Source organism: Anarrhichthys ocellatus, unplaced genomic scaffold (genome assembly GCF_004355925.1).
Source record: "Anarrhichthys ocellatus isolate YVR2014 unplaced genomic scaffold, GSC_Weel_1.0 scaffold5, whole genome shotgun sequence".
Classification (NCBI taxonomy): domain Eukaryota; kingdom Metazoa; phylum Chordata; class Actinopteri; order Perciformes; family Anarhichadidae; genus Anarrhichthys; species Anarrhichthys ocellatus.
Window position 1 is genome coordinate 4641258 of NW_022280035.1, and position 16817 is coordinate 4658074.

At 42.5% G+C, this 16817-nt stretch overlaps 1 protein-coding gene across 11 annotated transcripts in view; it reads left to right on the top strand.

The window, feature by feature from the left end:
* The window catches only part of camta1a (calmodulin binding transcription activator 1a), a 269414-nt gene that overhangs the window by 7459 nt on the left and 245138 nt on the right, over window positions 1-16817 (top strand). For all 11 annotated transcript variants that reach the window (XM_031845523.1, XM_031845518.1, XM_031845521.1 and 8 more), the window contains one exon: window positions 5599-5702. In XM_031845523.1, the coding sequence (XP_031701383.1) occupies window positions 5599-5702 (104 nt within the window). The remainder of the gene's footprint in view (window positions 1-5598; window positions 5703-16817) is intronic.

A 16817-nucleotide genomic window follows, 5' to 3' on the forward strand; every position in this document is an offset into this window, starting at 1 on the left:
GGGGGTAACAGACGAGGGTGCATCACCAGGTGAAACAACGTCTTCTAAAGGACTCGGCGTTGGCAAATGATCTGAGTTCCCTTCAGTTCAAATTATTTTGGGAAGTGTGCAAAACAGGCTTCAAGATGTTAAAGTGGAATTTGATGCATTACTTCCTCCTTTGCATATATTGAAAGGTCTGCAATCTATCTAAATACAGCATCATTCACTACCAATGATAACTTGTATAATTATGTGCAGTATGCTTCTTTTTTTTTTGTTTCTAATATCTTTAAATTTCTTAACCCAGTTGATGAAATATGTCTGAGCGAAGCTTTTTTTGGCTGACTGGGCTCATTTTGGAGCTAAACTCTTTGGGGTATTTCTGGTCGGGCCCAGTGGATGGCTGTCATCCAACCTAATGATAACAGACACTGCCACGGGCCTAATTCAGTTTCGCAGCACTTCTTACTGCACAGAGATGAGAGCCAAATGTTTATCCGCGGGACCGCTCGTTCTTCTTGTGATTCCCCCGCCCTCGAGTCACAGGTGTAGAGCAAACCCAACCGATGTGGACAATGTTTGCATTCAAACTGTTACTTTGGATACAGCACCGCCAGCAGCGATTTGTTGAATGATCTATAGCCAAAACATTAGCTTGCAATTTCTCCACAATGTGGGCACAGATTAAAAAGAAAAACTGTCACTGCCAGAGCGCTCGGAGACAGAGACGGAAGAGAGAGGGGTTTTGCGTCCGGGGCTCGGATATTGATTAAAGATTTGTTTTTGTCAGCCTCTCCAGTCGCATGACCCTCGCTCTCGTCTCTGGGGTGGGGCTGGAGCAAGCTAGCATGACAGATACCCTTAAATGTGGCCCGAGTGTTTGCTTAGCGGCCCAGGATCAGTGATAATCCAAACATTAGCAGACAGAAATATATATATATATATATATATATATATATATATCTTTATAACCATTCGACAGGAATTAGGAAGGAGGCACAGGCTGCCCCGGTTCACAAATGGCCAGTAATGGCAACATGGCTGCTGCAGACCTGTAGCCTCCTCTCCCTGTTCAGTTCCCCTTTTTGTATGTGAGCTCGCTCGGCAAGATCCAGAATGTAATTGGCTCCGGTGTGCCGGCTCCGCTCAGCACATCCTCTCACGTACCAATCTCTGGTATCAGCCTGTCTTGCACTTTAGTGTTTTACAACCAAATAGTAGTTTTCTGTGTATCCCTATCTTGGCTAATGCACAAGCAGTCATTACGCTCGCTGTTTCCACTCCAGAATAAATATCAAACCTTAAAGCGGAGTCCACAGAAAGAGTTCCTTTCAGGCTTCAATCAACTCCTACTGGTTGAGAAAAAAGAAGATGCATTTAGGTTTTCAAAGCTAAATTCCTGTGGGTAATTTGTTGTTCATGCACTGATCAAATCAGATAATTTGATTAGGAAGAGCTTGCCTACTATCTGCTGTAAACCTATTCCAAATCTGGCATCCAAGCTATTCCCCCGTCGCCGGTTGTTTTCAGCCGATGCACGAAACCACAGTATATGTGGCGTTTCATGCCACAGTGGACAGATCTTTAATTAGTAAGCAATACTGTTGTTGGAACACTCACAGTTCCTCCCCTTCACATCTGTGGAGATGCCCGGTGGAGGGAACAGTAGACGTGCAGCACCTGAAATACTATTAGTGTGGATAAATAGCAGCTGAAAGAACAAAAGCGTTTAGAGTTACGAGAGTGTAGCGCCGGAGAAAAAAGAAACCTCAGCACTCGGCAACAGTTGCGTTGAGTTCACCTTTGTGTTTCTTTGAGAGCCTCGTGAGGAAAAACAAGGCCCTTCTCAAGTTAGACATGGACTCCCAGATTAGAGAACGCCAACTCTGAACATCTGAGAAACACACGTTTATTTAACAGCACAAAGCAAAGTGCACGGTTGGAGAAATGACAGCAGTTTGCTTGTTCTTCAAAGAAATACAGTCATCCATACCTGCGATGGATAAAAGGCTCACAGTGGTGTAATTATTGGTGTAATCTAATGTTAATGTCCTGTAGGCTGTTGAAAGCCCCCCCCCTATATGGACCGTGTGTGTGTAGATGAGTCGACAGGCTGGTAAGCTTCCTGGTTTGCCAACTTTGCTTTTTTCCCCCCTCTCTGCATACTTTAGTCTTAATTTAGCAGAGAAAATTAACATCCACACCAGCCTGTCTTGAATAAATAATGATTATGTCACAGCAGAAAAAAAACACCGCAAATAAATGCAACACTAAGGGCTTTGTCCATTTCATCGGTGATGCTGTAAAACACCAGGGAGGCCTCCCAGCGTAGTTGGCTTACCTTTTCGATATTATAAATAACATTGCATATAGGTGTAATGTTAAAAACGCAAGATATTGTGATTAAGTGAAATGCTTGGTTGCAAATCCTTCGGCGTTTCGAGTCACAGCCTGAAATTCATGATTCGAAGACATCAACAGACACTTGGCGTGTCTCCTGGTGACGCTCTGCCAGGCCCCGTGCTGCAGCCATACTCATGTCTTGGTTGTTTTGGGGCCTTTTTTTTATTTGTTTGCCTTCAGTCCTGTCTTCAGCAAGTGAAACATATGCTCAGTTGGATTGGTGTTGAGGTCACGTGACTGTCAAGACCGTTCCACAGATTGGCCATTTAAAAAAACAAAACAACAACTTGGTTTCCTTCTCTGTGGGATGAGGATCACCGTCCTGAGACTGTAGCTATGCGGTCCACAAGGGGGGCGGAGCCAGACGTGCGTGAAGCTGCGTAGGTGTAGTGGTCAGGTGCACGTCGGTGTTCTGGAAGCAACGGAACATGGTTACTGTAGTTTGGCTGCAGTAAGAGGGCAGGTTATAACAGTAACGTTGTTTCAAGTCTCTGATTGGCTGAGGTTAGCGTCAAACCTTGACATACTGATATGATACACCGACATGTAGGTTTAGATGCAGCATTACACTTCCCGAGGTTGTCAATAGCCATCCTCTAAACGTCCAGAAATTCGCTTAGAAATTATTGGAAAAAAAAGATTAAAATATAAGCAATCCAGTGCTAGGAGTTTGTACATCCATCAGCACATTCGCAGACAGGAACTGTCGATAGCCAATTCGGCATAATTTTAATCGTGCAGATTTGCCAAAATGTAAACAAACGAGGCTGGCATTTCAAAGTAAGATGCATGTTGCAGTTGTGTCACCTCTCCGTGTGCACAGCATACTGAACCGAGATGTGTTCCGCTTACTTAAGGGGTCCGTGGCAGGAAGTGTTGTACAGCCAATAATATCTTTAGCAAAAACATTGTCATGCAATGACCGGCGTGAGAGATTTTATTGCATTTGTCAAGATCCTCGCTGGCAGATGAAGCAGACACGTCCTACGGTAGATTTCTATCTCCCTTCACAGGCTACTTGAGACATATTCCAATTCAGCTCTGTCTCAATGGTGTCATCGGAGGGCGTGCCAGAGAGCAGCGTTGAATCCTGAATAATCTGAGCAGAGACAGACAGACGTGCCATATGTATCTGCTGCTACTGCTGTCTGCCGCTTGCAAAAAAAAAGCTAAATCTTCAGAGCACACTTGGTCGGATGGGAGACGGCCAAGACGTTGCAATGACCCACGCCGTGTCCGAATGTGGATCCAGTGAGATTGTCTATTTGTGAGTGGGCTTCAATACTGAAGGCCCATGCACATCTTGAGCCTTTTAGTGAAAGATAGCGCGTTTGTAGCACCGCATTAAGGCGAGACTATACATCTTCTCGCTTATTTGAAGTCGATGCTGTACAATAAGACGTCTACACGGAACAACTTTACTTCGGTGCCTCTCTGATCACTCAGTTGCAGCGCGTTTCCCAGTTCTGACGGTGAAGCGGCTCTGGTGGTGCCCGAGGAGCAGCTGCTGTATGTGATTCTTAATTGGGCGAAGCAAGTGATTACAGATACCTGCGCAGCTCTTAAAAAAAGAGTGCACATGCGGAATTATGGGTACAATTGCAAATACTACACATCTACTCGCTGCGTTCTTTTGGGAGCGATGAGGTTCCAACCTTGCGCTTTACACTCGGAGGCTCCAAGCCAGCGCCATCTCTGTGCCCCCACTGTGATCAGTCCCATTGAATGGTCCATATGGGGGTTTCTGGGCAGTACCACACTGTTCTTGCTGGGATGTACAGCGAGCTACGTACACTCTCGTTATATCCTCATAATCACAGTGCACTGCTGGATTATTTCTATGGGCTTCAACGTGGTGTTTTGCTTCGGTTCGAACATTTTTATTTTCCCCAGTCATCTACTGATATCAGCTACCTCAGGGATCCACAGTCATCACTCACATCCAGGCTTCTCTCTGTCTCTCCCCTTACTTCACCCATTCGCTGGTATCCTCACCCACACTTCTATAAATATGAGGGAACGTTGTTTTCTAGCCGTAATGCATTTCCAAATTGCATTGCAAACAGTATTTTGCGTTACTTTTTAGAGAATGTATTTACATTCGATCCACACGCATTTAAAAACTGAATAATATATTCATTTGCACATGCTTGAACATTACTCGCATTTAAGTCACTCTGCATCAAAGATTTGCAGCGTTACAGATTGTGAATGCATTCGAAGTGTGGTATACCAAAGAGTAGATGCTCACAGTCTGTGTGAATGTGAATAGGGGGCAGGAATAACTTGATATCAACTTTAGTGGCAACTAGAGACAAGAAAAGCTCATATTGTTGACTTGCTGTGCTTTAGATGATGCACATGGTGAAATATTTCCTCTTGTAAAAGTCTCTATATCCACCCTTTGAAATCAACCGTACACCTAAGCTTTCAAAAGGTTCTTCCGTTTTTGTTTTTTTGCATTTAAAGTCATTATTAATGATAAGATCCTTGCTTAGAATATCTTACTTTTGTATGTAAATTATTTCCACAAAAGCCTATATCTCATGCTCTGATAAAAAAATAAAAAAAACGCCCCACGACTATAATAAGGTTTTTCATGATATTATAAATGCAATACGTTTTTGTCCCCCGAAACAATATAATATGTTTACATTTAAGCCATCTGCATATTTTAGCAGGGGAAAAACAATGGAACGAGATGAACATTTGAATGCATCCATGCATGAGGGCGTGTGTAAACCTTACTGTTTTATAATGGTTGTGAACCGGCAGTGGAATGTAAATTATAGATTGAACGACATACATTATGATGTAAGCATTGGGCCCGGTAATTGTAATAATTCCCCTGAATAATACGCCACGTTGTGGCGTGCAGCACACGGCTTCCCATAGTAAATCCCCATACACTTTAAAATCACTCAAGGGTGTTTATTGTGTCTAAATAATGAATAGACACCGCCTTTACAAGTTGACAGTGAAAGATTTCTGGTGAACTCCCCTGATAGAATGCATTTCACAGTAAAATAATTTAGCCGAGCACGAAATAAAAATGTATGCAATACTCTCCTCTTGAATTAATTTCCTAATTCTGTTTGGTGGATAGTTGTTTTACAGTCAGCGTTTTGCTGCGCTGATGAGGAGGGGGATGAGCGCGTCGCTAAGGTTTGAGGCCCGTGTTAAATATTCTGTTTTGTCTCCCTCTTGTTCCAGATGAACATGGACATTTGAAAATATACCTGCCCAAGAAGCTGCTTGAATGTCTACCAAAATGCACCTCGCTGCCAAAGGAGAGACACCGGTGGAACACAAATGAGGTAAGGCCGCTGCTCCTTATCATACGCGCTGTGCTCGATCCAGCCCTTTACAGCGGCGCCTCTCGATGAGACACCGTGTTCTTTCAGGCCTTTCTCACACATGCGAACTCTCTGCTAAACAACACCTTTCCAGTTAGTGCCCCCATCCACCAAAAAAACTCTCTTTTAACTGCTTTCATGGGTTACATATTTAAATATGATAAAAGTCAACCTTCAGATTAAAGCAACTAGACCAATCAACATGATTGTTTTTAACCGTATGAAAGGTTCTACACTATTATTCTCATATTTTCTATTTATTTTTGATTGACTTCCCCTTTGCAATAATTTAAGTGAAATGATTTTTTTAATTTTCACAATTCAGCTGCATCACAGTTTTTACCCCAACATAGAGAATTCATTGCCACTGGGTTTTGCATGGATAGCCTGACCTTTTAATGGTGATACAGCATGCTCTTTGCTCGAACATAAGAATTATCCACAAAATAAAATACAAAAAATTCTCTCCCTCCATCTTGCAAAACGTCTATCTGATCTGGCAGTTTATGTTTACTATGGATTTGCCAGCGCTCGAAACCCTGTTTGGCATAAATCGAAGGTTAAAGTCAATTGCATGTTGAGTTTTATTCATAGAACGTCACTGCTGCCGTATTTAGCGAGTATTATGAAGGACTATCGACGTGAACATAAACAGTGAGGGAGATAACGCATCACTTTACAAATCAAATCTGAAAATGCTTTTGTGAGAAGATGTCAAAGATGCTCTTTGCTATGATTTTCCTTTCTTTCTTCCTAAAGGTCCGAAGGACGTTTTGAATTATTTTTTTGATCATTTACTTTAAACAAATGTAGCCTTGTTTGACTTTTGTGGTGTTAAACATGTTCAGAAATATGTGAAATATAGGAACGTGGAGTGGGAATAGTTACTCTTGTGGTGTGAGGTAAACATACAGTATATCATGTCATCGGGTTTTTAGTGTAGTAAGTTTCTAAACACAAAAAAATTGGAATACAGCCCAAAACAATCTTCACACACACACACACACACACACACACAGTAACATTATTCTACTGCGTGGACCAACATATATTGAAGTCGTACTGTATTTCCCTCACAGGGACTGACTGTATGTTGCTTCATTTGCCTAAGAACTCATTGGCCAACCTTCTTCTCCGGGGACAGGTTGATGAGTTTGTCCCTGTTGTTGCTTCTATTGATAGACACGAAACCTGGTTGTTCTTTTTTTTATGAATAACTGGTTGTAATTAGCCCTAAATACACACTATGATGAATCTTAAAACCAATATGCAAAAATCAACCAACCATGCTTTTGATGAACACATTGTGACCAAATAAATATAGTCATCTGCGGTGATGAAAGTTAATTGACTGAAAAACCACCAGATGATAAGGCCCCAGACAGGCTCGTTTCTGAAGGAACAGGATATTAAAAAGGACAATCTGTCATTGACGTACAGTTAAATATTATCTTACACGGACTTTGTGTAGTCAGTATATTTAAAAAAATGGATGAAGGAATCCATTTATCTGTGGTAAAGATGTGGATGTGTAGAACTACACACAATTACAGTGGTGATTACTGCGGCAACAAATACACATATCACTTGCAGTCTCCGTCCAAGTCTCCATCTGTCATATCTTTGCTCACAAGCCCGGCCCTAAAAAATGTATAACGCTCGTGTGTTTCTAATTGGCTGATGTTGTAACTTGTTTGCCCTCGTCTGACCTGCATTGTGCTGCTAGCAGTCTAAATTAATTAACGCAGCTTTGAAATTGATCTCAAAATGTAAGTCTAAGCATTTGCTGGGGGGGATAAATGCTGTCGGCTACGGTTGTTAGCATGTCTTGCCATTTATTACCGAATTTAATCAGAACAGACGCATTTCAGGAATCACACCGTGTTGTTGTGTTACTGGGCTGCAGATTCGGCTGTTGATGCTCGGTGGGCTGAAAAAAAAAAGACGGTTCAGGTGTGTGTGTGTGTGTGTGTGTGTTGGTATGCATGCCAGTAGGGTTTGCAGGGTTGAAGAGAGCAAGGCAACCTTTCCTAAAATCAAGGGCATTTCTTTTCTTCTTTTTTTTTTCTGCAGACCGTGCAAATCAGAGTGTTTGTGCCTCACTGGTAGCAGACAGGCAGGCAGGAAGGGAGGGATCAGAGAGGCTCCTTGTCGGTGCAATTGTGTGACTCTTAGTGAAAGTGACACCTCATCAATTCTGTGCATATTCCTGGCACTAGCTCTGCATGCTTAATGCACTAATTTTCCACTTTATACGTCTAAGGAACCTCAGTAGTCTGGTAGGTTAGAGCTGCTAATGCTAATGCTCAGTTTGGCTGCTTTGTATTTGAAAACTACTGTTGTGGGTGTAGTGGGCTTTCAGGTCATAAAACATGGACTCTCCTGCAGACATCCATTTTTATTTGCATAATAGTTGAGGTGGTTATTAGCCAGTAATTCTCTGCATTTAAATGAACAGTGTTTGGCATTTAGGGGGATCTATTGGCAGAAATGTAATATCAATTTAATAAGTATGTTCTCTTTAGTTTAATCACCTGAACATGAGAATCATTGTGTTTTTTTATCTACGTAGGGATCAGGTCCTCTTCATTTATGTTTTTCTGTGGTAACTGTTCTCTGTAGCTTTGTAACAAACCAAAATAACACAAATCGATTATGTTAACTGGGGCGACTTCTCTACGACTAAAACTTGCACTGTTTTGGAGAGGACACTTACAGCTACATGGGGAAGAAAATCTCTATTTGGCTTCACAGTAAATGACTTTACCGCCCCCAGTTTGGAGAAGCATGCAGGGGTACTGGTACAAGAGCAAAGCAATGTACTGCTGTGGACGCGGACATCAGCAAAACATGTTTTTTAGCCACCTGAAAGAAAGGCCCACATAAAAATCAGTAAAATCCGTTGAACTGTACGCTATATTTAGAATATTTTCATTGTTTTCCGACTGGGAACTCAGAAGAATTTATCTACGCTTAAAAGCCACGATACTCCTTTGACAAAAACAGTCATTTTAGAGTTGCTGGTCTACCGCTGCTTGTGTGACTTTCTCGGTGGGCCTTTTTTCTAGGACGCCAAAATGTGTTTTGCTGTGCTGCCCTCGTCCACAGCAGTACATTACTGTCTCCATACTCCTGCATGCTTCTCCATACTCGGGCGTGATGACCTCCATCTACTGTAGGTAATACGCTGAATGGATAAGTACCTCTTACAACCTCACTCCAAACTATTCCCTTAACTCTCACAACTACCTCTCGTTATTGTATCCATCCATTATTTTTTGCACATTTACATAACCACGTGAACTCCAAGAAGAGATTATTTGTATTCCTGACATGACTGCAAAACCACTTTTTCAATTTGCACGTACGGCATGAAGGAATAATGATGAAGTGTCTGTTGTTCCTTTCCCCTGCCGCCCACCTTTTTTTTGTGCGTTTTACATTAGTTGCACCTTGTTCAAATCTGGGATAATTGTGTTTCAGTTTCATTCAAGAAGAGGCACGCACGCTTCATTTCATTTTTACTTTTGGTGGAAATGATTGAGGACACAACTTTCTGCTTGGAAACTTTAATCTGGACGGAGAGTGAGTGTGTGTGAGTGTGGGGGGGGGGGGGCTCTGGTGTTACTGGTGAGGTGAAGTGAAGCTAATGTAGAGCTATTCATTTTCTATCTCATTCGCATGATTCCCCTCTGTGGTTTCATGAGAAGGTGTGCAGGAATACATTTCAAGCATTTACTGGAAAATTAGATAAACCAATCGAATCAAAATTCAAGGGAGGGGGCGGGAGTTTAGAGGGTTGAACGGTACTCTCGTCATTGAATCATGAGCAGCGTGCAAGCTATGCTATCAGCCTCCAAATTATCAATGGGGGAAGAAGTACCTGGCAGTGCTTGAGAATCTACAGAAAAAAAACAACAAGTTTTTTATTGAAAGAAAGACAAAAGGAGGTCATGATTGTAATGAAAACAAATTGCAAATGATCTGACATTTCAGTGAGTTCTCATCTGATGATTAAATGAGACAAGCGCCACTTTATAGTTGGTCAGTTGCAAAATAATAAAACTTCCAGGAAGTCTTATATTCACCTTGTTTGTGCCGCTGCTCTTTCAGCCATTGATGTCCCCACGTCTCTCAGGTGAGACGCGTGTAACAAATCCTCACAGAATTCCTCTCAGGTCCGCTATTGTCTGCTCCGTGCTCTGGCACGATGACCTCTATTTTGCTAGACATTTCGCTCGAGATTAGAATCTTTTTAAAGAAGGACATCTCAAACAGGAAACGGCTTTGGGCTTATATCCCTTTCAAGATCAAACGGTGTCAGCCTGATGTTTGGTTGCGCTGGCATGAAGGTTGCCGGACTTGAGATGGTGCCGGAGGATTGCAATTTTTACTAGCGCCGTGTTCAAAATGCACTTCTTGCTCTTTGGTTCACTTTACAGCTCTGATTCAGGCTGTTGTGTTATTATAGAATTCAATGCACGTGTATCATACATTGGGAAACTACCAGTCAAAGAAAGGGACGACATTTTATTAGACCTTTTTAGTTTGAGTTTGCCCCTTAACTACGCACTTCTGTAGCAGCTCTCATGGGCATAGAATATGAATGACAGCGTTTATGACTTGCTGCTGGAGTCTTGAGGACACGAGTGAGCAATATTTTCTCTGCTGCTTCATGTTGGATTAGATGCCTCGGTGTTAGCCTCCTTGCAGACATACTTAATAAGTGGCTCAAATCTGTGACATTATAAAGCATCGACAAACAGAAAGATTCGCCAATTTTTTGGGAGAAGTGACTCCCGGTCACTCAGTCTTAAAACGCAGAGGCAGAGAGGAGGACGGCATGAAGCCGTGGTTGAGGGAGGACACTGGGCCTAAGCTGGTGTGACACGCTCCGCCTTTTAATGAACGGCACAACGTTCTGAGTACCGTGAGCTCCCACTCAGCTTAGAGGGGCGCTGCTTCTGAACTGGTGCTGAACCAAAGCAGACAAGAGAGCATCAGCTAAGACCTCCAACCGGCCCGCTACACATTTAATGCCCCTGTCGTCAGGAAAAATCCTCTCTGCCTCACGCCGACACCAGCAGCAAGCAGCAGCAGCAGCAAGCACAGCGTGGTCCCCTCCAAGGACGGAGCATTTGGGGGGGGGGACACTTAGCGGACTCACCGGGGCAGTGGGACACAGGGTGTAACAGGCAGGGAAACGGATCATCAAAAAGCACAACAAATGAAATCAAAGGCGAGATTGGATAAACCTGAGGGACTGTCGGAGCCATTATGAGATAGGTGCTATAATGACGAGCACAATTGGATGCAGTGTTGCGCAATCATTCAGCCCTTATCTCTGACTAAAACATGGTTTGTGTCAACGTGCTGGATGCCGCTGTGTTATCTTGGATCCTGCTGTATTTTATACAACAATGCACCCTCTTGACTACTATCAGTCATTCATCCGTTCTTTGAATGACTCTTTTTCAGTGGTTTTGTTTTGTTAAAATGTTTTAATTTAGAATATGAAAGGATAACATGGAGATTTTTCCCAGTGACAGGGCCATTCTTGACTATCTGTGACATTCCAGTTCGTCATGGTATCTCATGATATTCGATGCCACGAACATCCAGGTTTCTGATTTTCTCAGTTTCTTTTGTGCGTGCACGGGTAGTGTGGCAGGTTTGTCACAAAAAAAAGAAAGTTGTGGTGAACTTGTTGCAAATCTTGAATCTTGATCTTTTAAGTCCTTCGAGCCACAAGTCTCCAGTTTACTTCTGCGATGTGCAAATGAGTTTCGCGCAGGAAAACTGATTACAGGAGGTGGTGAGCGTGCCCACCAATGATACGAGTCCGGATGGTCAACATGGAACTTTGAGCTAAACAGTAAAAGAGCCGCTTTGATTAACCACTGCAACGCGAATGTACCATTCTGACTAATCCGTTTGTAAATGTAGTTACTAGTTGACAGTCAATCGCCTCACTCATTACATACATGGCCTTTGCTGCCAAGCGTCCCTGAAGCTCAGTAAGCTTAATGTTACATTTCATAAAATACAATCATTTCTTCCGTCATTAGCTGAGGCGCACTTTATTTCAGGCAAGGCGGGGAGCCTCCACTGCCAAACACTGTGGGAAACCTCTTCCAGTCAGTGTGTGTTATTAGATAGACAGACCTCAAGTTGTACCGAGTATGCCTGCATTTATTAATAGCCCCGTATTCAACACCAGCTCAGCCTTCACAAACAAAACAAATTAGATTTTGTGCGGCGTGTTGTACTGCAGGCCTCAGACTTTGGCTTGAAACTCTTAGTGCAAAAGCTGGAGCGTTCCTTTTGGAGTCTCCTGACCTCATTAAAACACGATCTGGATAAACGCCTTCTTCTGTGGCTCAGAAGGACTCGTATTTGATATATCTGACGACCTTGGTCAAATCACCAGGCGTTGGACCATTCGTTGCCCGTTCTGATACATTTCTTCCAAACCTGAACGTCCGGACGTCGGTGCTCGGAGAATTCACCTAATCGAACACAAGGTCAAGCTTGATTAAATGTTTATTTGAGCTCCCTGCCATGCATGGCTTCTTTTTTTTTTGTGGAGAGTAATTAAAAAGACTCCCACCATTTGCAAATGTTTGCAGAAATGTCCATTAGCTTCTCACGGGGCAAATCGGTGGAAATTAAAGGTCATGTTTGTCCATCCATCTGTTTATTTGTTTGTTTGTTTATCTGCGTGACTGTTGTTGTTGCTGCTCTTTCTTATTATTGTGGGTCCGACATCCGTGAACATGGCAATGGAGAGAGTAGGAGCAGATTCTGTGGGTGTCTTACTCTTAACGAAGGGTTCGGATTGTATTTATATCGGCTCTCTGTCAAACTGCTCGGTTGAGGTTTCGATGGCAAAGTGCCCGCACGATTTATTTTCCGGCTGCTCAGAGAGCACAGTAATTCAGCCGCGGCGTCGCAGTGACAACTTTTCACTATTTCTTTTCAAAAGTGTTTTTAATAAGAGCACCCGGGGCTAATTTATGTCCACGTGTTGCTCGCGGTGATCATATACCTTCTTCTTAATGTAGTTTCCACTCAAATTGCAGTTTACTAGATATATTTGGTGGTGCCTTTGTTTTTTTTTTGACATCATTTGGCCGGCGAAAGTAGACGACGGGACGAGAAGGAATGGGGAGAGTTTCTCTTTGGATGGCTGACTTCGTAGCAACTTCCCGTGAGCTTGATAGCTTTACTGATTGCTTGTGTTGTAGCTTACTGTGAAGTGTCAATTGCAAGGCTACGATGTAGTCAGGCAGTTGTAATGGGAACCCGCCAGTCGGGGTCGTTGGAGGTGGTCCTGCATGCGACGGGGACCCTTTGCTGGATGTGCACATCAAGGCAGGGGTCCCTCAGTCTCCCCTGAAGACGGGGGTATCCACTCAAAATTGCATGACCTCTATTGTAGCAGATGCAGGCCACTCTGTCTCCTGTGGGAAGCCTCTAAATTGAACCCAGCTTGTGTCTTTGATTTCCTTTCCAGCTCCTTCTTCCTTTCGGTCCCCCCCCCCCCCTCCTTCACCGTTATCTCCCGTCTCTTCCCCTTCCATCCTCATGTGTTCACTGAGCTGCGGAGCCATTCAGGTGTAGACGGGAACGATTTTCTACCTTTTCCTTCTGAATTTGCCGGGTCAGGATTTTTCTGTGCGGAACCATTTCGTAATGGAGTTTAACTTTATTTACTAGATAAAGGAAAATGAGTTCTGCGTTTTGATGTGCTCGTCTCTGTGCTTCAATAAGCTGTTCTATTGTATCATACAGAGTAGATGTTCGTGTACGAGTGACTACCTCTGTTCTGCCAGCCGTGAGTGGGATTGAATGGCGGGAATCCACATTATCATATTCGCTTCCACGAGCTGCTCTGTAATCTAAGTAGCCTCTTGGAACTTTTAAGAGCATATTTGAAAGCTGAGAGGTTTTCTTAAACTGAATCTGTGTGTACAATATATTGTATGTTTTTCCACCGGTGGCACCAGAGCTAATAAACATGTCTGAGCTCTTTAAAGGTGGAGCGTTTGTACATAATGATCACTCGTGTTCTTTTGACTTATTTGGGATCATGCTTCAGTGGGATTCATGTACATAAACTTTATTAATCAAGGGAGGTATCTTTTCTCTTCTTTGGGATTCAGGAGAGTTATTTCGCCTTTGTTCATTCCTAAAATAAGTTATTTAAATTAGATAATATTTAATTATGAATATTGTATGAAAAGAATATAACCTGAATATGATTAAATTAAAAAAATATCTCTAGCAGCAATTAACAGATATGAAATTAACAACAAGCAAAATCAAACCATTTTTAAGAGAAAAAATTATGGGAAATTGACCAAAATGGAATTAAAAAGAAAATCAAATTGCAACTTGGAAGGAAATCTGATACTCAGAGGAGAAAATATTTAATTAAAGGGAAATTTAGTGCCACGTTGACAAGAGTACACAAATAAAGACGCATTAAAAGAGATTGAAAACAATTTTAATGCCAGTTTTACTCTTGTCGATGAACCCTGTGGAATACAAAAAAAGTGGCTTGATATTCTGTCAGAAGGGTGTCGGGAGATTTTGGCACACAAGAGCGCCGCTGCTGCAACTGGTAAGCTAAAAAATGACTCTGTTCTGAATTATGCATATTATTTCGGGTAACGTATTATTCACCACCACTGATATATTGTTTAGTGCGTTTAACGCTTTGGGACCAGCGCCTGTACGATCAAGTTTTTCAGGCTGACATCACATCTTAACAATAACGTGAGAGAAGAGCCAGACACAGTCTGACGCTCTGCACTGTAGCTCAGATGAAGCAGCCATTCTAGGGAATAAAGTGTCGTACCCCTACACCAGACTGTTAGGTGGCAACAGTATAGATATTAAAGTACAGACGGACAGTATCGTGTAGTGGGAATGATTGTGTGTTGGTTGATTAAATGCCAATCCACCTGAATTCTTCCTTTTGTAAAACCCAGTGATACGTGTTTCCACAATCATTTATTTTAATAATCGAAGACACTCGGGATGCAAACCCTGCTGTCACTGTCCTGAGCTGATGTGATCTGGCAGAAATAGCTCATTTTTTAACCGTATATAGATGTTAAGAATAGATATTTGCATGATTCATGTTACAGCTTTTTCCAAGCGAATAAAAAGACAATTTTTTTCAACTCAATATCACAGTTTTTGTAAATTGCAAAATTTGAATCAACACCTCTGAAGGTCTATTTTAGCTTTCATTATAAGGATGCAATGGGTTGTACTGTATTTGTTTCAAGGCTGCAGTGTTTTGATGTCCCTGGTATTTGGTCCATCCCCTGTATATCCAGATTGGATGTTTTATCTACACTACTTCTGGAGTACACATAAGCACCATCTCAGTTGAAACCCTTTTGGAATCTCCGGTTAAAATTGCTCCTCTGCCGGGCTGAGCTCGGGCTGAGTTCATATTCGGGATGCCTGCCCTTTCACTTATGTTTTTGTTGTCCATTTTTAGATGTTCTAAGTTGTTTCGCAACGCTTCATGCAGCTCAGTATTTGTTCAGCTCTACTGCTTGTCCCATTTATGTATTTCACCAAGGTTAAACAACAGCGCTGGCCGGGCAGAAGAACATCATGTATCTTTTTATTTTTGTGGAGAGAGTGAAAGCGGGGAGAGAGGCTACTTCAACGATTCCTCAGAGTACAGAGGGGATCTTTTTTTTCCTTTCTTTAAGAGTATCAAAGGAGCACATCATTTCCACGCTATATCGTGTTAGCAGGGAGTTGAGGTCGGAAGATACTTCTTCTGGCACCGGATGGAGGAGTCCGCCCTGACTCGCACTGGATGTTTCGCAGACGTTCTCCAGGAAATCCCTTTGATTGTTCTTCTGACTCAGTAGGAGGCCCGGCGTTTGGGTAATCACTGAAGGCCACATGGGTTATTCTGAGTCGTGGCATCCTTCCTGCTTACCCCGCTCCCTTTCTTTTGGTCCATCTCACTCTATCACCGTCTCTCTCTCAATATCTCGCTGTCTCTCTTGTTGTGTGTTGGTCTTTGATCTCTAAAGGTCCTTGAGAACGAGGAGCCAGCAACAACAGCCGGCTGGGATTCTCTGTGGGCCTGTTTGGATCCCAGCCCATCATGCCCTTTTCTATCTGATGGACAGCTCCAGGCATGGTAGTGCCTCTATAGCCCTGCTGCATTAGGCCTTCATCTGATTAAACCCTCTCTCATTGTCAAAGACGGGGAGCTAGAACTAGGGCTATCATTGACCTTGTTTGGAAGCAGCAGGGACGGCCTTAAAATGCTAATATTTTCCTGCATTTATGCATCCTTTAATGTCTTTAGGAATTTTCTTTTTTTGCCAAATCAAAGAGGCTGTTAAGAATAAATTTGCTACTCTTCCCAGATTTGGGGAAACCTGCGTTTAATGGAGCCACATGCTGTCCTTATATTTCGTATTTTTAGCTCTCCTGCTGCCCGTGTTAAAGCGTTTATGAAATTTGCAGATGAAGAGCATTTGGCAGGTTGACACCACCGTGGATGCACAGCTGACTGAGCTGTCGTTTTCTGTCGTATAAAACCTGGCTCTTCCATCTCAAAGCAAGGGTGACTAAATAACAAGGTGTTTGCATCAAATCAGATATGCTTATGAGTCAAGGAACCAAAATGATATTGATTTTGAAGCAGGATTCTTTTATAACAGTGCAATACAAAATCAACAACCTTTTATAAAGTATTTATAAAATATTTGTTTCCGCTCAGACACTGCTACAAATACAGTGTTCTTATTTGAACCTGGGGGAATATAACCAAAGGTTTTCCTTTTTTACCGATGATGGTAAAAATATATATCCTACTTTGAAACAATAATCCCGTATAGGTCGCCCTGACCTTTTAGGTTGTATTTCATTGAATCACAGTATCAAAGGTCACTCGCCGTAAGTTCATTGTTTTTTTTTCTTATCAAAGCTGCCCATTCAGGCAGCTCGTAGGATCCCGGTCCTGCAGGATTCAGACGTCCTTTTGGTTGGATGTCCTTGAGGCCTTTGTTCATCTGGGCCGTATGTGAA